This window comes from Heterodontus francisci, chromosome 30 (assembly GCF_036365525.1).
Source record: "Heterodontus francisci isolate sHetFra1 chromosome 30, sHetFra1.hap1, whole genome shotgun sequence".
NCBI classification, from domain to species: Eukaryota; Metazoa; Chordata; class Chondrichthyes; order Heterodontiformes; family Heterodontidae; genus Heterodontus; species Heterodontus francisci.
In genome coordinates, this window is record NC_090400.1 from 36,086,947 (window position 1) to 36,110,376 (window position 23,430).

A 23,430-nucleotide genomic window follows, 5' to 3' on the forward strand; every position below is an offset into this window, starting at 1 on the left:
CACTAAGGTTGCTGGAGTGGTGGATAGTGAGGAAGGCTGTTGTAGGTTGCAACGGGACATTGACAGGATGCAGAGCTGGGCTGAGAAGTGGCAGATGGAGTTCAACCTGGAAAAGTGTGAAGTGATTCATTTTGGAAGGTCGAATTTGAATGCAGAATACAAGCTTAAAGACAGGATTCTTGGTGGTGTGGAGGAACAGAGGGATCTTGAGGTCCATGGCCATAGATCGCTCAAAGTTTCCACCCAAGTTGACAGGGTTGTTAAGAAGGCGTATTGTGTGTTGGCTTTCATTTAACAGGGGGATTGAGTTTAAGAGCCGCGAGGTTATGCTGCAGTTCTATAAAGCCCTGGTTAGACCACACTTGGAATATTGTGTTCAGTTCTGGTCGCCTCATTATAGGAAGGATGTGGAAGCTTTAGAGAGGGTGCAGAGGAGATTTACCAGGATGCTGCCTGGACTGGAGGGCATGTCTTGCGAAGAAAGGTTGAGGGTGCTAGGGCTTTTCTCATTGGAGTGAAGAAGGATGAGAGGTGACTTGATAGAGGTGTACAAGATGATGAGAGGCATAGGTAGAGTGGATAGTCAGACTTTTTCCCAGGGCGGAAAGGGCTATCACCAGGGAGCATAATTTTAAAGGTGATTGGAGGAAGGTTTCGGGGAGATGTCAGAGGTAGGTTCTCTACACAGGGAGTGGTGGGTGCGTGGAATGCACTGCCAGCGGTGGTAGTTGAAGCAGATACATTAGGGACATTTAAGCGACTCTTGGATAGGTACATGGATGATAGTAGAATGAAGGGTATGTAGGTAGTTTGATCTTAGAGTAGGTTAAAGGCTCGGCACAACATCGTGGGCTGAAGGGCCTGTACTGTGCTGTACTGTTCTATGTTCTATGTTCTACCGAGGATTTGGAAATGACCATGAGGTAGTGCGCAACAGCGATTGGAAAAACATAGCCAGTTTTCCCATTATAGTGACTGAATCCTCTGCAGCTTGTCCTTGGTGCAGAGTGCATTTATTCTCTTTGCATTTTTGTTATGTTAACACAGTGAAATTTAATTTAACTACTACAGCCAGCTGCTGGGAGATGAAAAATTACTTTGAAAAATGTCATGTTGCAATGCAGATTGAGTGAGGGAGTGTCTGAAAGGGACTGTTAAAGTCAAGGTCTGGGATTCTGCTGTTATTTCGATACTAAGATAAAGAACGAGGTAAACATAGAACCTTTATTGTGTAGAAATCTCTAGGAAGAGCCTGTTCCCTGTACTCTGGGCTAACATGTTAGCCCAAATGAATTTGAATTTTTCTCATCATAAGTTTTTGCACTTTACTGTTCCCTAGTATTCCTCTATACACAACAAGTAAATTAAATTTATTACTCTGTCTGACCACGGAATTCTGTACAAAGAGAGACCTGCATTTATATAGCACCTTTCACAACATCAGGACATTCCAAAGTGTTCTACAGCTAGTGAAGTACTCTTTTGAAGTGTAGTTATAATGTAGGGAAATGCAGCAGCCAATTTATGCACAGCAAAGTCCCACAACCAGTAATATGATTATTACCAGATAATCTGTTTTTAGAGGTGTTTGGTTGAGGGATAAATATTGACTAGGACACCGGGGACAACATTCCTGTTCTTGAAAATAGTGCTATGGGTTCTTTTATGTTGACCTAATTGGGTAGACAGTGTCTTAGTTTACATCTCATCTGAAAGAATGAGATCAAACATCGTACTTCTGGATCAGTGTTTAAAGTGTTGGCTCTGGAAAGAGAAAGGAGTTTTTGAACTCTGGGGCCGACCATATAGACCCAAATGGTCCTCACTGTTCCTATATTAGGAGACAAATATGTAAGGGGCTTGATCCTATTTATAGGTGTACTGCTTGGATTTGTATGATTTAATCTGATTTTGGAAAACATGCCTGGTTATCATCTGGATGGGAGAAATCTGGTGTTTCTACTGTAACTGGATGCATGGCCTAATGGATAATCAAGAAGTTGTCAGAAGATTGTAAGTTTGAACCCTGTTGTAGTCGTGTTTTTGATTGAGCTGTATATTTGAGGATCAATTTCTTTCAAGAAAGTACTGTAACCTCTGCTGCAGATTCCAATTCTACAAACAAACTTGCATTTAGGTTTGTTTTATTGCACAAAATTACCTGCAAAACACTTGAAATGTGTTTGTAAATTAAACTTTTCAATTTCCTAATGGCTCTATTGGTGAATGTTCAGCTTTGAACTGAAACGCAGATCTGGAAGATTTGAGTGTGATCCCCACACTGTTAACTGCATTCACGATAGTGGCTTTAGGGATTTGACAATTGCCCTTTAGACCTCCATGCTAATGTTGGAAGTGGGATAGGAGAAAAATCTGATCATCCCCTCTGATTGGAAAGTGCACATACATGGATTTCAGATGGAGACAGAATCCGGCTAGTTTTGTGTGGTCAAGGCAAGTGATTTGGTTAAGATATTTTGCAGCAAATCTGGCAAATGCCTGTCTGTGGTGTGATTTGCTGCCTGATTACTGTTTGCATTTTTAGAAACTCTTGGAGATTCTCAGCAGGGCTGATCAATCATTTGTCTCATTGACAAAGTACCCCAATGATATCACTGCCTTTAGCTCAAAGATGAACACTGGCTAAAGATAAAGAATGGTTACTTGGGTAACATGCAGGGCTATGTCTGACCATCATGGAATTGTAGCAGATAAAGTTGCCATCCACCTCCAGATTGTTGTGGACATTTCAGGAATTAAAGTGTAATCTCCTGTGAATGGCCCAGGAGAAAAGTCATGGGGGGCATTGGAAAAATGATTTTTTCTTCATTTTCTTTGAACCCTTTTGATTTATTGGTTATTAAGATGAGAAGAAAGGCTGTTTTGACTGGGTGGGGCAGTTTGGCGGCAGAATGTCATGTGCTGAAACCTCCAGGAACACATCCAACCAGAGTCTGCAACCCTGTTGCCAGAGTCGGTGCCTTTTTATAGAGGAGAAAGGGGAGGGGTGGAGAACGATAATAAATACTGCTTGGAAATGTATTTTTTAACCTGTAAGATTGTAAATCTCTGCAAAATGCATTAACAGAAACAAAAAATTGCAACCTGTTGATCTGACTGTTACAGATTGTTTTGTTCCAGCTTCAGCAGCAGTTGGACCGCCTACTGAAGGTTAACAATGATCTGCGGCATAAAGTAAATGTGGTTCAAACCCAGCTGAGAAATGTGCTGGAAAAGAAGGCAGAGCTGGAAGTCACTGTGCAGCAAAAGGACAAAGAAATAGACAGACTGCAGTCCAACCTGACTGAGGTTAAGGCAAAAGAAAGCATCGACCAAAAGGTATTTTAATCTCAATTAGTAGCACTCTTGCCTCTTGAGCATGGGTTCAAGTCCCCACTTCAAAGACTTGCATACAGTAAATTCCTAAATATGTAAAGTAATGAATGTTACAATTTCTATACTAAACTAATTTTCTTGTATATCATTTTACCTCCTTGTGGAATAATTTTCCCCGCTCAAAAGCTACAGCAGCTACTTGGTCTGACATGGTATATTTAAAAAAACAAAAACAAATGAAAGACTTGTATTTTGGATTGTTGGTCATCCGTCCCTAAAAGAGGCTGAATGAGTGAGTTGAATTTGTTGGGGGGGGGGTGGTGAATTTAAGGTAGCTGGTAGCAGTATAGAATATACTGAAAGAAATGTAATGGGCAGATTAATAGTACAGGCATATTACTTGCAAAATTGGGAGAGGTGAGCATCTTGACACTCTGTGTAGACTGGTACCAAAGCATTCTAAGAGAAATGGGACCTACTTACTAATTATAGAGGGGAGAGATGAAAGTGTTCTATCCAGATCCTAACCAATGGGAGATTTGGATGGACCGAGTGCCTTTTATCTGTTCCTATGCCTCTATTTTAAAAAAAAATCAAGACTGATTGACTGCCACATCTGAAATTAAAATTAAACCAAGAGAAAATTAAGCTTGTTTTCTTCTCCGTTTGTTGTAGCTGAAAAAACTTTATAGACTTTAAATGTCCTTCACCACCTCTTCTCTTAAAAGGGCACGGACACACCAATAATCAACATGGCTGACAAAATCATCATCGATGTGAAAGATCCAAACCGACCTTATTTTACAAAGCAAGAAATGCGACAGATTCTGCAGGAGCGCAATGAGCTAAAGGCTAACTTGTTCCTGGTGCAGGAGGAGCTAGCTTACTATCAGAGGTGAGACTGTGTTTTGTGGTGTAGAAGGGAAATGTTCAGGCAGGGACGCATATCTCGGGTAAATAGTGGACATGCTGCCCTGGCACCCCCAACTCAAAGATGGATTGCAGAATTGCCCCATATGTGTAATCAGATGGACTGTGATCTAAAATGTGGTTTAGAACTCTTAATACTATCTTGGGATGCAGAACAATTGAAATGAAGTTTAAGTACTGTCTTGTGCATTGTGCAACAGATAGTTGGAAGATCTGTTTTGATGTTGCAGAGAGATTCTCAATGATGACAAGTGCCCAGCGATTTTCATGGAAGCAATCAAGACTGCAATTAAAAAGCAGAGGAAAAAGGTGAAGTCTAAAATGTTGGGAATACCAGAGAACATGTGCAGCAGGTGAGTGCTTTAATTTGAAAAGACCATCAAAAGAGAGCCTGCATCAGAAACTCTGCCTCCATTTTCACCTTTCAAGTCCTATCTTGCTCAGTGAGATCTTGTATTCGTAATTTCTCCATTTTTTTATTGGAGACCTGTTTTTCTCTGTTCATCTCACCATCCCCTGACCAGCAGTGCAGTTCTTCCTCTGTGCCTGGCAATGGGATGGTGTGGGCAGAAAGTGTTGACTCCCTGTAAGTGTGGGAACCACGTACTACACCCTCTCCCTCACCTCCTGCTCCACAACTTGCTGATAGAGGGGCTGTTCAGATTGGCATTCTTTTTTTGTTTGGCTATTTTTACATTTAAACCAGGGAGGTAGAGTTTGTACTTGGAGTGTGTGGCCTAGTTTTTGCTCTTTTTGTCTTTTGGACCACTTGTATGCAACCTCTGAGACTCAGTGCAGAGAGCTGAAGGCTCAGAGTGTTCTCTGTCTGATGCCCTGCACTTTTATTGTGAGGGACTTGCTGCTGATTTTTCCAACCAGCATACTTTGTGGCCTGGTCCTGCAACAGATACTTGCAGGCAGGTTAGTTTTTCCACCTTTCTCATCCAAGCAGAACTGTTCTCACTTTCTTTAATCTTAACACCTTCCTCAGACGGACAAAATGATCAGCCCTGGAGAGGAGTGGGTCAGCTCTCCACACTCTAACGTGGACAACACGTCTGCCATCACCATACTAATGAGGCCAGGAGAAGTATTAAAAATGGGACAAAAAAAATTTCATTGAAACCTCAGTTCAAAGTTAACATAAGTGGTGTTGACTGGATTAAATGGAACTTCATAGTATTTTACAACACAGAAAGCAACCATTATGCTGGTGTTTCTGCTCCATGTGGGTCTGCTCCCACTAGATTTACTTTCCCAGCCTATCAATATATCCTTCAATTCTTTTCTCTCCCTCATGTGCTTATCAAACGTTCTCTTAATGGTAGGCGCCTCAACCACTCCCCGTTGTGGTGAGTTCCACATTTTCACCACACTGAGTAAAAAAAGTTTGTCCTGAATTCCTTGTTGAATTTATTAGTGACTATCTAATATTTATGGCCCCTAATTTTGGACTCTCCACAAGGAGGTTACATTTGAAATTATTGATGTTTTATGCTGTGCAAACGTTTCATGTTTTTTGTGGATTTGGCAAAAAGTGTTAAGCTTAGTTACAGCACTGCAGGAAAAACTGAAAATATAAACCAATTTTATCCTCCATCATTGAGCTGGAGTAGTGCTCCATCTAGTGTCATAGCTGAGAACTGGAGAAATTCACTCAACAAAGCTGCAGTTGTGGCTGTATCTTCACCACACAGATTGCAGCTGTTCAAGAAGGCAGCTCATCACTTTCTCAAGGGCAATTATGCTTCAGCAATAAATGCTGGCCTTGCCAGCAATGCCCGCATCCAATGAATGAATTTTTTTTAAAAAATTGACTCTTGACAATGCAGCAGCCCGCTGACGTCATCAGAGCGCTCCAAAATGCGCACATGTGCAAACGGGCTCCTGCTCTCAGTGAGATGCTGCAGATACGCAGCCTAAGTCTTGCCAGGACTAATTGGTGCAGGTGCAGGAAAACGTCACTAGCTACTTGCTCCCCTCCCCCGCTGCTCCCCATTCAGCTGCTACTCTCCCGTCCCACAGGCCGCTCTTTTTTTTTTTTCCCCCCCGCCCCCCCCTTGGCCAAGAAGTGATACAAATGAAGCAATGGCAGGAGGGAGTGGGGGACTGTTGGGGGTGGGATAGAGGTGGCGGTGACAACCTTTAAGGGGATTTTTCGGGTTGAAGTTGTTCATCTGTGATAAATTGAGCAGCGCCATCTTTAATCCTGGCAGCTGCCTGAATGTCGCAGACAGTGCCATTTCAGTGGAAGAGGCTGCACTTGTGCATGTGCTAGTATTGTGCCACCTAGTGGTTGCAGTGTCAGCAAATGCAGCCTAAAAAACACCATTATGATTTTCTGCTAATTTAAGGAGGCTCCAAAAGTTAGTTTTTTTTTTGGCACAAGGACACCAATAGGCACATTTTAAAAAATATTCAAGTGTTTTTTTTTTAATTTACTAAAACTGACAACCGTACATAAAAGTAACCAGTAAATAATTTGGTATAGTTTATTAAAAGTCATTTTAGTTATTTAAAATCTGCTAACTTACAGGTGGTGGACTGGAATGGTTAAAATAATTTTTTTGAGAACCATTTTCAGCTTTATTAATCAAATTGCACCAGGTTACCACTCTTAATGTATCAATGAAAGTTTTTTTTTAATGCAAAAAAATCTTGTTTAAATTGCATTCTAAAACGCTGTCCGATTACCTCGGTTCATGGCAAATTTTACATTGCCAATATGCAAATGAGTTTGAGCAGAAACTTGAGCAAAAATAAATCAAAACTAGCACAATTTTGTCGCAATTTTCACACAGATTACCAATTGCACCCAAAGCGGAAACTTGGCCATTGCATTCTAAACCCAGTGCTGTTAGGTAGGAAGTTCCAGGATTTTGACCCAGCCACAGGGAAGGAATGGCGATATAGTTCCATAGAAAATAGGAGCAGGAGTAGGCCATTCGGCCCTTCGAACCTGCTCCACCATTCATTATGATCGTGGCTGATCATCCAACTCAGTAACCTGTTCCTGCTTTTTTTTCCCCCCCCACCCCCCCCCCCCATATCATGATGAAGTGTGTCTTGGAGGGAAACCTGCAAGTGGTGGTGTTCCCATGCACCTGCTGCCCTTGTCCTTCTAGGCAGTAGAGGTCACCGGTTTGGAAGATGCTCTTGAAGTCTTGGCAAGTTGCTACAGTGCATCTTGTAGATGGTACACACTGTAGCCACGGTACACTGCTGGCAGAGGGAGTGAATGTTTAAGGTGGTAGATGGATTAATTCAATCTGGGGATTGGCCAGTTTTGTGAGAGAATTGCTGGAAAAAAAAAAGCCAGTGCAACCTCATAGAAATTCTAAGCCAATGAAATCCTCCAAATATCAGCAATTTGTTGCAGGGCACAAAATGTGGCAGCTACATTCATATTCTTAAGGTTAAATGGTGTCAATTGCTTTCTGCAGCCCATATGAAAATTATGATTATTGGAATCCATCTGGAGTTTTTTCAGATTTTTGAGGACTGTGGGTTGAAAGCCACTTTGCTGTTTATACACTTGCTTTAAAAATAAATAAATCTTTAACGAAATTTCCATACAGCGATGAAGAAGACAAAGATACCCTTTCCCTTCCCTGCTTCTCACAAGATGAAATGGATGCCAAGCCGTCAGAGTCGAGAATCAAATCCTTGTGAGTGTTCAGTCTCTTGGCTGAATTCCTTATTTTCTTTGTTATTCTGGATTTCCTCATTTACATCATGCATCATATTGGCTGACTCCATTTATTAGAATGGATGGGTGTCTGAAACTATGAGGAGCATTTTTATGACTACAGTTTCTTCTTCATACTGAGTGTACCCACACAGTCACCCAGTGGATTCCAGTAAACCAGGGGTCGTCCTTTGCCAGCTGAGCTCTTGCAGATAATGGCTGGAATGTTTAGAAGAATGTGAATTAAAGTGAAATGGGCTGACGAAAGAATGTTCCAGTTAAAACTAAACGCCCATATTGGTGCATCATGGGGAAACCTGGACTATTCAGTATTTACCAAAATGTCAAGTCAGAGAAACATCTAGATTCACCCTCCACTTCTGCGATAGATTGGGTACGTCGCAGATTCACGAGGATGCTGTGTGGTATGAGGAAACACATTCAAAAGAAACACTTGGACAAATTGATGCTGTTTTAATTAGAGCAGAGAAGATAGAGGTTTGATGGAGGTGTTTAAAATTTTGAAGGGCAGAGCAGATTGAAACAGATGTGCTAGTGATTTGAAGGGTGAGGGACAGTGATACAAGATTAAATGTCCAAAATTAATTGCAAAGAACAGAAGATTTTGTTTTCAACATGGACTGTTGTGTGTATGATCAGAGTCCATGATTGAAGCTGGTTAAGTAGGTGGTTGAAGGAAAGGAAGACCAAGATATGGGAATGGAGCAGTCACATGGGATTAGGACTGCTGCTCATGAGGGTATGAATGGACAGGCGGGTGAATGATCTGTTTCTGTGCTGTAATTTCTATGTACTTTGACTGGCAGTAGCTTGGTGGTATGACCCGCAAATTCGTTTGCCTAGATATTTGGGAGCCCATGAGGCCTCTCACCTCATTCCCATACAGATGGAGCAGTGGGAAGTGTGTACAGGAAGTTCAGGCTGCTACTAAGGCATAGGTAAGTGATGGACTCACTGTGGTGGGAGATTGCTGGTGGGGCCAGGATCCAGGAGATATGAGCAGTGATCAGGAGGCTGGTTTACAGGCAAGTAAGTTCCCTTTCCTTCTTTTGCTGGTGATCTTTGGGGTTGGTTTCCCTGAATGCAGCCAGTGATCATGGCAACTACCTCTTGGCAAACCAGTGTTGCAACAGAGACCTCAAGCAGGTATTTGCATATACAGATAAATAGCCTAACACCTGCTTCAGATGTGGGTAAAGGGCGCAATTGTTGGTCCTTACCCAATATTTCAGTCAGAAATATGCACGCGCTTCTTGCATGCCATTTTGGGGACTTGGGAGGCTGCACAGTGCCTGAAACATGGGCACTACGCCACCCAGTTTCCAAGCCATAGTTTCTTCAGCTAGAATCTCATTTTTCAAGGTGTTGTCCTGAGTCTTGTGCTTTTTTTATTGATAAAGGTTGTTGATACTTTCATGTTGGACAAGCGGCTGCACATAAAGGGTTGAGCCATTTTGAAGTTTCTTGTACCTTTTGACTAATTGGTGTCTTGCACTGGGAGCCTGCTCACCTTGCAAATTTCTCACTAACCTGCGAAAAGATGCCAACAGGGAAGCCTGAGGCATGATATCTGCCTTGCCACCTTTTGTTTTCCATGGAAAGCTATCTTTTTTTAAAACACTATTTGTGAAGTTTTTATAGCTGTACATTTTGACTGCACTCAATGGGAGAGCATTTCAGGCACATGTACAGAGGATGCATAGGTGAAACCAGGTGTGAAACCATAATTTGTCCACTTTAGTCCTGTGTGGTCTGAGGCACCGAGAGGTCAGGGGATTGACTGGTTACATGGGAAGCAGTTGAACAAGTTGAGGGTAATCCAGTCTAGATTTCTTTTGCTGCCAGTACTTTCGTTGAGGGCAGAATACAGCCACAATTAAAGCCTGGCCGATCTGAACCCGACTAGACCCGACTACATGTGTCGGGTTCGGGTCGGATCTATATTCCGAGTCCAGCATTTGGGCTCGGGTCGGGCTGGACAGTGCTGCCTCCAGGAACTCATGGGATCAGGCTCGCCCGTGGTTCCCCACAACTCCATCTGCAGGAATAGCCTGCTGCCGAAACGGATGAACGATATTCGTGTCGGTCGGTTGCAAAAAAGTTAAAGGACTCGGGGGTGTGGTGGGTCGGGCCTGGGTCAGGTTTCAATTTTATACCAGAGCAGGCCTTTAGCCACAGTGCGGTGACCTTTCTTGTTAACAATTGTACAGCAAGTTGCTACATTTTTATTGCTGCAATGTAGATCTCACTGCCACTCAGCTGATCACCATGGCCGTGTGGTGTAATTATTGAGTCACTGCTCATGAAACAGCATTTGGCAAAACAACTTTGTTTCTAAATATGTGACGATGAAATTTGAAACTGTATTGTACTACTAAAGAAGACTTGTATTTATATATTGTCATCTTGCTCAAACCTCAGTGCTTCACTTACTGAATTACTTTAGAAGTACAATACACTGTTGCAGGAAAATATTGTAGCCATTTTGTGCACAGTAAGATTCCACAAATCTCTGGAATGAGTGAGCAGCAAATCTGTTTTAACAACAGTTTTAGTTGAGGAAGCGATTTTAGTCAAGGGACCTGGAGGGCTTCCTGCTCAGAGTTGCCAACTGAGAAACACTAGTGCCTTTTTGATGCACTTTTTTTTAATCCCACTGAAAGCAAGAAGTACTTGCCAAATACTTTTCCATGAACACCTGGCACATTAAGCTGGGCAGGTTGATGCCCAATGTTAAAGTTGCACTTCTGCTTTGGCTCATCGGTAGCACAGTCTCCTGTGGGGTTAGTGGTCAGGTGTTCAAGTCTGACTCCAGACTTGCATTGTTGCAATCTGGTTAGAGACCAATTCAGTGTTCTATTTGTAGTGATGATCATCTCCTGTGTGAGAACGTCTAAGTTTACCACTTAATTTATTCATGGCATTGTTTCTATTGAGGGTGGGCCACAGGCTTGCTCTCTGACTTCTAGCAGTGTTGGTATTTGGTAGACTGCTAGGAGATTCACAAATATCCCTGGGCCAGTGACCCTGTGATTCCTGTTTTCTCCACCCCCCGGTATCTCTGTGTATCTACTTGATGGCTCAAATTGGAATTGGTGACTCAGCACATGAAGAATCTTGGACAAAGATATGTGTGGCGTCATGTCATACCCCACTAGTCAACTTAAGCCAGCACATTGCTGTACTGTTGTTTGGTGTGCTCTTAAAATAAGGGCATTAAAATGCTGCTATATCATCTGCTGTAATCCTGTTGGTGTTGCCAAATTAACCTGATACCTCAGAGGTAATTGTATAATGCTCCAATGTCCCCAGGATAAAATTCATGCTTTCTGTCTCAGATCTGTTTTGTAGAATGTGAGGCATAGGGGTAGATTCTGCAAATGAGTACTTCCAGTGTAAAGATTCAAGTGTTAGAAGAAAATACTGCGAATTGAGGCACTCGGGTTAGAAAATCCAGCATAGTTTTTCTTCCATCCATTCATTATAATGGGCAGGGAATCATGTGCAGTGCACTGACCTGCATGTCTGTAGTCCTGATATGTGTGCATTGTAACATGAGGCTCTTACCCTGGGAGGAATAATCTATCCATATTTGAGAAGAGGCCTGTAGAATTTAACATTTATATTTTATTTCTTAGAAGCTGAGAGTTGAATGCTCAGTCGAAGCTTAGCTTGGTGGTTTCACTCCCATTCTCAATTGGCAGTCTATTTAGGTAGTGTGGGGAGGTGAGGGACACAGCTGATTAAAGATTCACAACAGCAATGCCTGATCAAGGACTTGAACTCTAGATCCTCAGATTGAAAGTCTGATGATATAACTGCTGCACTATCCGGGCTCTACCTTAGCTGATTGAAGGGAGAGGAAATGAGGAGAGGTTTCACTTTGTGTTATGTACTTCAGCTGGCCAGAAATGACACTGATGGAGGCTGTAGACTTGTGCTTCCATTTTGACCAGGTCAGGAAACATGACCCAGAGGCTGGAAAGTTGGGAAACAAGATTTAGAAATTCATTTTTGTTTCATAAATACAACAGCCTCCATAAAACATTGAGATTGTACCACCCGTTACAAGTGAGAAGAGGAATCCTAGAAATTTCAAATTTCTTAAATTTTGCAATCACTAATTTTATTTTTGGAAAGGCCATACATATGAAATGATAAATTCAATGTTCATTGAACATGTTTACTGGAATAATTGTTAATTTTAGCACAATAGCATGAAAAGCATGTTTAATAGATTTGAAACAAATGTATTGTTACTGTGCATAATGTTTCTGCATTTACTTTTCAGAAATCCAGCTCCAGAATTTAGAACTACTTTGCAAAGTATTGTCTCCCATGAAATCCAAATCTGGATTTTGGAACTGCTTTGCAAAGTACTGTCTGCCAGGTAAATGTGAGATCGTTTGTTTTCTATGGATATAAACCTAGAGAAATAGATTTTTAAAACTTTTGTGTAGAACATGTGAATATATAGATTTTCAAATATTGTAAAAAAAAGTTGAGTAGAACTAGAGGACAGAACAGATGGTAGTGTAGAGAGAACACTTCTTTTGAGTGCCACCATCAGCATTGTGGTCAGCACATAATCTCCTATGATGCCAGAACTATGTATTGAAGTAACACGTTAGAGATTTATTCTTGTAAGTAATAAAGATCCCAGTGACATTCTTGCTTTCAGACCAAGAAGCATTTCTCCAATTAGAAAAAAATCTTTTTCATTAACTGCACTTGCCTGGATTTCATCAGTTCTTGCTGATCTGTAACCCCAGGTTATTTGAAATAGATAAAACCACTCTTAAAACACTAGATCTTAGGTGGGGTCGCCTATCAATAGCACAAATCATTTTTGAAAATCCCTGTTGTATGAAGATTAATGGATGGATGATTAATGGGCAGACTCTGGTTTACAGCTGTTGGCTGCAGTTACCTCTAAAGGGGATGACTTTCTTGGTCACTCCAGGGTACCTGCTCCATTTTACATGCTGGGTGAACCTTTTTGGGCTGACTATTTGATTCCATATTAGTATCCATTGACTTTGCCTCTCTGAGTCACTGGTGCCCTCCTGTTCACCACTGATTTCGGTTGTCATCCACCCAGAAGGCTTAATGATGGTGGTTTGGAGACTTATTCAGAAATAACCAGCAGTTCATTATCAGGAAATATATAATCAATTTTAAGAGTTGATAGCTGGCTGTAGATGCCTTTTTAAATTGAGGAATTCCCAAGATAGTATGAGTAAAAACAGACACTCACCCAGTTTTTTCCCCTGTTCAACCATTCTGTGCATTTGCTCATGCAGCTCCTGGGTGATGAATGGGGAAGGCCACAGGGTGAAAGTGCACGACAGTGGTGTTGCTCCCTATCACTGAAAATGACAATTTGAATCAACCTGTGCTTAAATGAATGGCATAAAATCTATAAAGGGATCAGATCTGAAATTAATTCTTTATGTTGTCTGATGCAACATAAATGAGATGCGTGGAGTTCAGTTATGCTGAAGATCTCAGGTTTATTACAGTTTAACTATTAGATATAGTGCAGAGCTAACTATTTGCAGAACCACCCTCTAGGCATTACAGTTGCAGAGTGACTCTAGCTTTGAGTCACATGACTACATCCTGGTACTTAGCTCATTAGCATACTAAGATCTTGAAGGGATATCACTCTTAAAGGCAACCATACAACATCCCCTTTCTTTCCGAAGATAAGTCTCGTATGCTAACAGTAAAAACACAAGATTAGATCACATCAGAATTAGTTATACAGGACATGGATCATAAAATTTACAAGTATAGAAGCTGAAGAGTCCATATATCATTTCAGTGGTTTGACAACTCTTCCAGATCTGCTTATGGTATAACCTCCTGAGGATGTGGATTTCACCCTTGGCTGTTTTGGGTTTGTAGGCATGTTGTCAATGTGTTGGTTGTTATCCTGTTGATCCGTCACACCTTCATCGGTCGGAGTGTGTTTTTTTTTTTGAGTCCACGGTGCACAATTGGAGTAATGCACACTACTCTTGGCTTCAGTTCCTTCTCAACACTGCTCCGCTAGACATTGTAACCTCAGGACCTAGGCTCACTGCATACTTAGGATACCTCTGTGGGTAACTATGTTCTCATTGTGGGGTGTACAACCCTGACCTTTTTATCCTACATATAGTTGAAATAGTTCTGCCCTGTGTTGGTAATGCACCACCTTCATTCTACCTGTTTTTCGAGCAGTATCTCCTGCATCTTGGAAAATTTGGACAGATGATGGCTTGGCAGGGTCGTCAACACTTGTCTGCCAAACATGGTCTCTGTTGGTGACGGTAAGCCCATATCCATAGGTTTAGCAACACAAATCTTGTTTTGTTGTCCTACACTTCAGGATAAGTGCTTTGACTGTGCAAACCATTCGCTTGGCAAGACCATTAGATCTAGGCTAATGTGGTGAAGACGCCACATGGTTTACGCCCCATTTGGTGCACATATCCCTGAAATGTCTACCACGTACTGTGGCCCGTTGTCAGAAATGATTTCTTCTGGTGCACCGCATGGACTGAATATGGCTCTCGATGTGTCTGCGACAACCCCGCTTGAAGTGTCTTTTACCTGTCTGACAATTGGAAATTTGGCGAAATAATCAGTGACTAATATAAAGTCATCTCCGTTGCAGAAAATAGATCCGTGGTGATTTTGGACCAAGGGTCTGATGGAATCTTGTGAGGGTGTAGAGGGGTTCTTTGCGTTGTCATGCTGGGCTCCCCACCTGCCAAGAATGAGGCACACTAATTTTGTCATAAACTTTGATTTTAAACTTTTACTGTAGTGAAGAAAGGAACTGTTAAACAGATCAACTGTGGCTGGAAAAGACATTTGCATATTAAGAGTGTTTGGAAGGACAAAGTAGCCATTGCCTGACACATTTCAACCCACAATGGACTTTTGATCACCAGATGTTGAAGGTGGAGGAGCTCGCATTCCAGGTTGACTGCTAATATGGCTGAATACACAAACCGACATGGTCAAATCAGCTAGTCACATGACTAATCTGCAGGGCAGCCTGTGTTTTATTTTTTGAATTTGTACAAACAGTTTGGGCAGAGTGTCTGAGAAGATCTCTCCCGTCTGCTCCCATTTTTTTCTCACAAGCTTCTGAATCCACTGAAGACACATGAACACCAAGAAAGAAAAGTCTCCTACAGTGAACAAGGTTTAAGAAGAATACTGGGCCCCAACGAAAAGCAAGATCTACCTATATTCAAGGACTCTACAGTGAGCTCGAAGAACCGGAACAACAACTCTTCAGATATTGCCTCAAACTTTCCACTTTATTTTTGCTTCTGCTCTTTTCTGTCTCTATATGTGTATCCATAGGCGTTAACTGAATTATAGTTAAGTTTAATAAATTTCAACTGTGCTTCTTTAAACTTAAAGCGTGTTTGTGCTGGTTTCTTTGCCTTATAATTGGAAAGCGGTGAACAAGGATTCACCAAGGGGAAGCTAAAAACAGTAAGACCAGGTGAAGACTGAGAGGACACCTGGACACCTTTCTCACCTTGTCGTAACAGTGTTGTTGTGACTGGTGGCTCTGACATGCCTCGCACATCTTCACTAAGCTTTCGATGTCCGTTTTGATCCCTGGCCAATAAAATTGTTCTTCCAATCCAAATAAAACAAGTGACAAATATGTCAAAATGCCACTTTAGTTAACCACCCTCAAACACAATTACTTCTGATTTCTGAGCCTTACTGTGATGCCATAAACTGAGTTTTTGTTTATTGGGCAACATTACTGAACATTAACATTATGGTACAGGCCACAAGCCTCCGGCTTTATCATTCCCCATCCCCTTGATCGTAAGAAGTAGGAGTAGGCCATTCGCCCCTCGAGCCCGCTCCACCATTTAGTATGATCATAGCTGATCTGATTGTAGTCTTAACTCCACTTTCCTGCCCCCGTAACTCTTGACTTCCTTGTAGATCAAAAATTTGTCTAGCCTTGAATATATTCAGTGACCCAATCTTCACTGCTCTCTGGGGAAGAGAATTCCAGAGATTAATGACCTTCTGAGAGAAGAAATTCCTCCTCATCTCTGTCTTGAATGGGAGACCTCTTATTTTGAAACTGTGCCCTCTAGTTCTAGATTCCCCCATGAGGAGGAACATCCTCTCAGCATCTACCCTGTCAAGCCCCCTCAGAATCTTGCATGTTTCTATAAGATCACCTCTCATTCTTCTAAACTCCAATAAGTAGAGGCCCAACCTGCTCAACCTTTCCTCATAAGACATTGCGTTTATCCCAGAAATCAGCCTAGTGAACCTTCTTTGAACTGCTTCTACTGCTAGTATGTCCCTCCTTAAGTAAGGAGACCAAAACTGTACTCCGTACTCTAGGTGTGGTCTCGCCAATGTCCAGTGCAGTTGTAGCAAGATGTCCCCTACTTTTATACTCCATCCCCCTTGCAATATATGCCAACATTCTATTTGCCTTCCTAATTACTTAGTGTACCTGCATGCTAACTTTTTGATTCATGTACAAGGACAACCAGATCCCTCTGAACCACAGCATTCTGCAGTCTCTCTCTATGTAAATAATCCACTTTTTTTATTCTTCCTGCCAAAGTGGACAACCTCCCATTTTCCAACATTATACTCCATCTGCCAAATTTTTGCCCACTCACTTAACCTATCCATTATCGCTTTGCAGGTACTTTTGTGTCGTACTGACAACTTGCTTTCCTACCTAACTTTGTATTGTCTGTAAATTTGGCTACATGCAAGTCATAAATATAGATCATAAATAGTTGAGGCCACAGCACTGATCTCTATGGCAATCCACTAGTTACAGTTTGCCAACCTGAAAATGCCCATTTATCCTGACCCTCTGTTTCATGTTAGTTGGCCAATCCTCTATCCATGCTAATATATTACCCCTAACACCATGAGCTCTTGGCTTGTGTAGTAACCTTTTATATGCACTTTGTTGAATGCCTTTTGGAAATCCAAATGCCCTACATCTACTGGTTCCCCTTTATCCAACCTGCTTGTTACATCCTCAAAGAACTCTAATAAATTTTGTCAAACGCAATTTCCCTTTCATAAAACCATGTTGACTGCCTGATTGTATTATGATTTTCTAAATGTCCTGCTACTACTTCCTTAATAATGGATTCTAACATTTTCCCAATGACAGATGTCAGGTTAACTGACCTGTAGTTTCCTGGTTGAATACTGGTGTTACATTTGCAGTTTTCCAATCCACTGGGACTTTTCCAGAATCTAGGGAATTTTGGAAGATTACAACCAATGCATCCACTATCTCTGCAGCCACTTCTTTTAAGATCATAGAATGCAGACCATCAGGTCCGGGGAACTTGTCAGTCTTTACTCCCATTAGCTTTCCTAGTACTTTTTCTCTAGCGATTGCTTTAAGTTCCTCCCTCCCTTTTGCCTCTTGATTTTCTGATTATTCTTGGGATGCTTTTTGTGTTTTCTACTGTGAAGACAGATACAAAATACTTGTTCAAAGTCATTTCCTTGTTTCCCATTATTAATTCCCAGTCTCATCCTCTAATGGACCAACACTTACTTTAACTACTCTCTTCCTTTTCATATATTTGTAGAACTTTTTCTTTCTTTATATTTCTTGCCAGTTTACTCTCATTTCTCCCTTTTTTTTTTTTCCCTAATTTTTTAATCATCCTCTGCTGGTTACTAAAATGTTCCCAATCTTATGACCACCTACTAATCTTTGCAGCATTGTATGCCTTTTCTTTCAATTTGGTATCATCCATAACTTCCTTAGTTAGCTACAGACAGTGCATCCTTCTCATATATATTCCATTGAGAAATGAAGACTCTCTTTATCGAGAGTGATGAAATATCTCCTCAAATGTCTGCCATAGTTTATTTAATGACTTGGCTTTTAATTTATTTTCCCAGTCCACTTCAGCCAACTCTATCTTCAGGCTCTTGTAATTGCCTTTATTTAAGTTTAAGACACAAGTTTCAGACCGAAACCTCTCTCCCTCAAACTGAAAGAATCATTTATGATCACTGTTGCTGAGAGGATCCTATGCTATGAGGTAATTTATTAATCTTGTCTCATTACACATTACCAGATCTAAAATAGCTTGCTCCCTCATTGGTTCCCAGATGTATTTGTACTAAGAAAGTGTCCTAATACACTTTATGAACTCATTCTCCAGGAGGTTACCTTTTGCCAATTTAATTAGTCCAATCTATATAAAGGTTAAAATCGCCCACGATTATTGCAGTTCCTTTCCTAAAAGCCCCCATTGTTTCTTGATTTGTGTTTTGTCCTACAGTATGGCATCTACTAGGGGGCCAATAAACCACTCCCACCAGTGACTTCTTTCCTTTGTTATTTCTTATCTCCACCCAAACTGATTCTACATCCTGATCTTCTGAGCCACGATCATTTCTCACTACTGTACTGATCTCGTCCTTTATTAAAAGAGCTACCCTATCTCTTTTCCTTTCATCCTATCCTTCCGAAATGTCAAATACCCTTGAATATTTAGTTCCCACCCTTGGTTACTTTGCAACCACATCTCTTTAATGGTTATCATTATCATACCCATTTATTTCTATTTGTGCTATAAATTCATCCATCTTGTTACAAATGCTGCATGCATTTAAATTAAAGAGCCTTTAATTCTGCTGTCCTACCTAATGATACCAAGGATAACTTCCTGAGGTGGTTATGCAGTCTTTTTTTTTTAGGGCTATGATTTGAGTCCATTCTTGTTCATTATGCATCAGGTTATCCTGCAAGGGGAAGAATAGTACATAGAGCAGTAACAGCGGCATAGTCTATCCTAGAGACTGGAAGAGGCATATTCCTTGTGTGAAACCATTTTAAGAATTTTTGCTCTGCACATAGGTTATCATATGTACTTGCTAATTGTAATTATACCAGATCATTATCTGCCCATTCATGCAAAGCTTCCTTGCCCTAGTTCTTCCTTGCCACTATAGTGCTGTGTAACCTGCTGTTACTGCTTAGTGCACCTACTAACATGGTGGGATTGACATCTTTGCAGAAATGACTTTCTTGCATGTCTATTTGCGGCAGGTGCTTGTCATCTAAAATGGTATTGTTGCCTTTCCTTAGCAGTTTTCTTTGGGTTGAACCTCTTTAATCCAAATATTCTTCAAGATCTGCTATCTGCTCCCATTTCTACTTTGTAATCTGGGGCGGGACCAGGCCATCTATCTCATGGATTCTGTCCTTCCCCTCTCTCCCTTGTTCCATCTAGCAGCATTTCCAGTACCTGGTCAGTGAATCTTGCATTTTTCTGTCTGGAAGGCTCCATTGATAAGAACGTTGTTTAGCAAATAGAAACCCTGGGCTCCCTTGTACAATTCAGGGGTTTAAATTGTCCCTTATTGTAGGCAACAGCTAGTCATGACTGATTCTGCCATCTCATTGGATGGTTAATGTCTACATTTTAATATGCTCAAAAAACAATAACATTAGGTTATCGACCATAGTTCATGATCTTAAGTAGTCTTTTTAATTAGCTTTTAGGAGCACTAACACAATCATTTCTAGGTTATTATTTTGCACTTTTCTGAACTGGCTTTTGTCCTTTCATGCCAGTCACTTGCTTTGAAAAGTCGCCATTTGTCTATTTTATAATCAGCTCGAATTTACTTCAGCACCGCTCCTAAATACATTGAGATTGGAATAATACAAAAACAGCTCCATGCTGAAGAGCTAATACACAGTGGAATCAATGGAACCGGTTATGCACCATTGCAGAAGAAGCTCTGCAAATAACCTTAGTGCAGTAATACTGGGGTTCATCCTGTAGAAATACCTCTAGCTGCATATTTGTCAGTTCTGCTAACAATTGCCATTTTGCTTCTTGGTATCCAGAAGGATCACATTGATTAGTTTCCGAACCCAAGAAGTCTAATCCTCTGTCTCTCATATGTTATGGGGAGAGGCCTGATCAGATCACACATTGCTTTCAATCAAATTGTCCTGTCCTGTCCTGACCTGATCTTTTTCACGTATCTGTTCAAAAAGTCCTTTCTATCACTGCAATAGGATAAATAGCTCCACAGACTAACTGGCTTATGAGTGACACACAGGGAGAGATATTTATTCACTCCCATTACATAGAATGTACAGGACAGAAACAGGCCATTCAGCTTGACTGGTCCATGCTGGATTTTATCCTCCATCCAAGTCTCCTGCCACCCAACCCTCTATACATATCCTTCTAATTATGTCCCCCCTTTTTCTTGATTTTCCCTACCAAAAGGAATAGTTTCTCTGTATCTACCCAATCTATGGAATTTACTGGCCTGGAATCTAAACCTGCCCAGCCTAGGGCCTAATCACTGGTAACCCTTTCACTGTCATAATCACAGCTGATCGGATAATCTAGGTGGACATGTCTTAAGGTTCACAGTGGTGGTTTTTGCTGCTGTAATGGCTGATTCTCTCATGCTCTGTCCCAGGTGAAGAGTATTGCTTTCTGGAAATGCAGCTCGTAATAACTGCCTAATTGCACGCTTGTCCCCCAGCCCCCGACCTGTACTCCCCTTCAGTGCATCACCAAGCTGGGAGCAGAGCCTTGCAAAAGTTACCTTCTCTTTCTACAAGTGTCAGCCATGGTTCAGTGGTTAGCATTTTTGTCTCTGAGTTAGAACAATGTAGGCCCACTCCAGGGATTCGAGCACATCATCTATGCTGATGCTCCAGTGTTGCACCGAAGGAGCGCTGCATCGCTCATCACCTGATGAGATGGCAAACTGAGGCCCCTGCCTGCCTTTCCGGGTGGATGCAAACAATTGTAATGGTTGGTCTAAACGTCACCCATTGTATCATATTTCTTTCAGTTGTGAAAACCCCAAAATACTATTTAGTTTTCCCCACAGTTGTAAGTTTTTAACAAAGTATTTTTAACTGGTATTTGCCCATGTAATTGTAGTAGAATAGATTCTAGTATTTTCCATTCACGATGTACCCCTCCCTTTACAGGTCACCCATTGCCACACATCCCCCTCCAGCTGGGAGGGTGGGATGGTCTGGACCTCAGACTCTCCCACGACAGCAATCAGTGTCCCTCCATGACCAACTGTCACGTGCAATTCAGGTGGGTTCCGCTGGACAGTGGCCCTTCTGGATTTTCCTGCTGGGTAGGAAATAAACAATTTCACAAGCGCCTGGCACTCCACTAAGTGGCCTAGCCAAGAAACGTAGAACTCGCCCATCTGTGGAAACCTCCAGCTTTTCTCAGTTGGGTGACTTCCTGAATGAAATAGACTTGCGTTCAAACTGAAGGTTGTGTGGAAACCAAACGCTATCAAATTTCATGTATGCTCAGGCCCGGTATCCTGTCACGTTTCACAAAGCAACTTGATTTTGAGATGAAGGTACGCTTAACGTTTCAGGTCAATAACGTTTAGTCATAACCAGGAGATTATCAAACCTGGAATATTAACCCCTATCTTGCGCTCTCCGCAATTGTGGCCTGACCTGCTCTGTATTTGAAGTATTTTGTTTTTATTTCAAATTTCCACTCATATCTGTAGTATTTTGCTTTTTGTTGATTATCAAGAGTTCTGTAATAAAACTGGGCAGTGGAATGTGCAGGATTTTTAAAAAACATTTTAAACTGTCCTGTACAAAGTTCTGTTTATTTCTGACGACAGCTATTCTTGCTTATCAGAATCAAAGTGACAATATGTAGCAAATGTGGGGCAGTTTGCATTGTGTGCCCAAGTCCTGGGACCTATTTGGGGCTGCTGTGAATTAATTTCACAAATTTATTTGCAGACAGCAGAGAGAGAGACTGCTCCTTTCCTTTTCTTTCTCTCCTCTTCTGAAGGTGATGGTACTCCATGAGCATCACAACCTTTTTGAAACCTTTTGCCATTGTTCACATGCAATGCCAGTAACACAGACTATGCATCCTTGTAGACTTTCCACCAGAGGTCAAATGATGATCGGGAGCAAGGGACAGATGGTAGATATTTTGACTCCCTGGTCTATGGGATACTGAGTCTAGTTGTAGTGTGGTCACTTCTATCTTCCTGAGATCAGGTAATTCAGCCCAATATAAGGATTGAATCTGGGACCTTCCTGGGTGGCTGAGTACCACACCTGTGCTGTATTTACCAGAGGAGACCTGAGGAAATTCTTATGGAAGCACATCCTGAGGAAAGCAAAACTCAGTAAAAACATGTCTTGTCATAAAGAAGGTGCTGGGGGGGCAAGCACTTAACTGGTTGCAGTGCTAGGCCATTCTGGTAATCATTTCACTGTGGAGAAGGACGATGTAGATGTAGAGATCAGGGAGGGTGATTGTGATAGACTCAAACAAATTAGCATTCAAAGAGAGGAGTTTTAGCGGGCTTAAAAGTGGATAAATCCCCAGGCCCAGATGAGATGTATCCCAGGCTGCTATATGAGGCAAGGGAGGAGATAGCAGGGGCCCTGACACAAATTTTCAAAACCTCTCTGGCCACAGGAAAGGTACCAGAGGATTGGAGGACAGCGAATGTGGTACCATTATTCAAGAAGGGTAGTAGGGATAAACCCAGGTAATTACAGGCCAGTGAGTCCAACATCAGTGGTTGGGAAACTATTGGAAAAAATTCTGAGGGACAGGATTAATCTCCACTTGGAGAGGCAGGGATTAATTAAGGATAGTCAGCATGGCTTTGTTAAGGGGAGATCATGTCTAACAAACTTGATTGACTTTTTTGAGGGTAAAGCAGTTGATGTAGTCTACATAGACTTCAGTAAGGCTTTTGATGAGGTCCCGCATGGGAGATTGGTCAAGAAGGTAAGAGCCCATGGGATCCAGGGCAATTTGGTAAATTGGATCCAAAATTGGCTCAGTGGCAGGAGGCAGAGGGTGATGGTCGAAGGTTGTTTTTGTGATTGGAAGCCTGTGACCAGTGGTGTACCGCAGGGTTCGGTGCTGGGTCCCTTACTGTTTGTAGTGTACATTCATGATTTAGATGTGAATATAGGAGGTATGATCAGTATAGTCACAGATGACACGAAAATTGGTGTCGTAAATAGTGAAGAGGAAAGCCTTAGATTACAGGACGATATAGATGGGCAGAGCAGTGGCAAATGGAATTTAATCCTGAGCAGTGTGAGGTGATGCATTTTGGGAGGACTAGCAAGGGAATATACAATGGATGGTAGGACCCTAGGAAGTACAGAGGGTCAGAGGGACCTTGGTGTACTTGTCCATAGATCACTGAAGGCAGCCGCACAGGTAGATAAGGTGGTTAGGAAGGCATATGGGATACTTGCCTTTATTAGCCGAGGCATAGAATATAAGAGCAGGGAGCTGGAGCTGTATAAAATGCTAGTTAGGCCACAGCTGGAGTACTGTGTACAGTTCTGGTTGCCACACTGTAGAAAGGATGTGATTGCACTGGAGAGGGTGCAGAGGAGATTCACCAGG

General features: G+C 41.7%; 1 protein-coding gene across 4 annotated transcripts in view; it reads left to right on the forward strand.

Moving 5' to 3' along the window:
* The window catches only part of rilp (Rab interacting lysosomal protein), a 48,775-nt gene that overhangs the window by 23,968 nt on the left and 1,377 nt on the right, over positions 1-23,430 (forward strand). Inside the window, exons 4-8 of one of the 4 annotated variants that reach the window (XM_068010365.1) lie at positions 3,127-3,339; positions 4,065-4,231; positions 4,497-4,619; positions 7,845-7,934; positions 20,985-21,099. In XM_068010365.1, coding sequence (XP_067866466.1) covers positions 3,127-3,339; positions 4,065-4,231; positions 4,497-4,619; positions 7,845-7,934; positions 20,985-21,099 — 708 coding nt within the window. The remainder of the gene's footprint in view (positions 1-3,126; positions 3,340-4,064; positions 4,232-4,496; positions 4,620-7,844; positions 7,935-20,984; positions 21,100-23,430) is intronic. The other 3 variants (XM_068010367.1, XM_068010366.1, XM_068010368.1) reach the window with 3 other exon arrangements.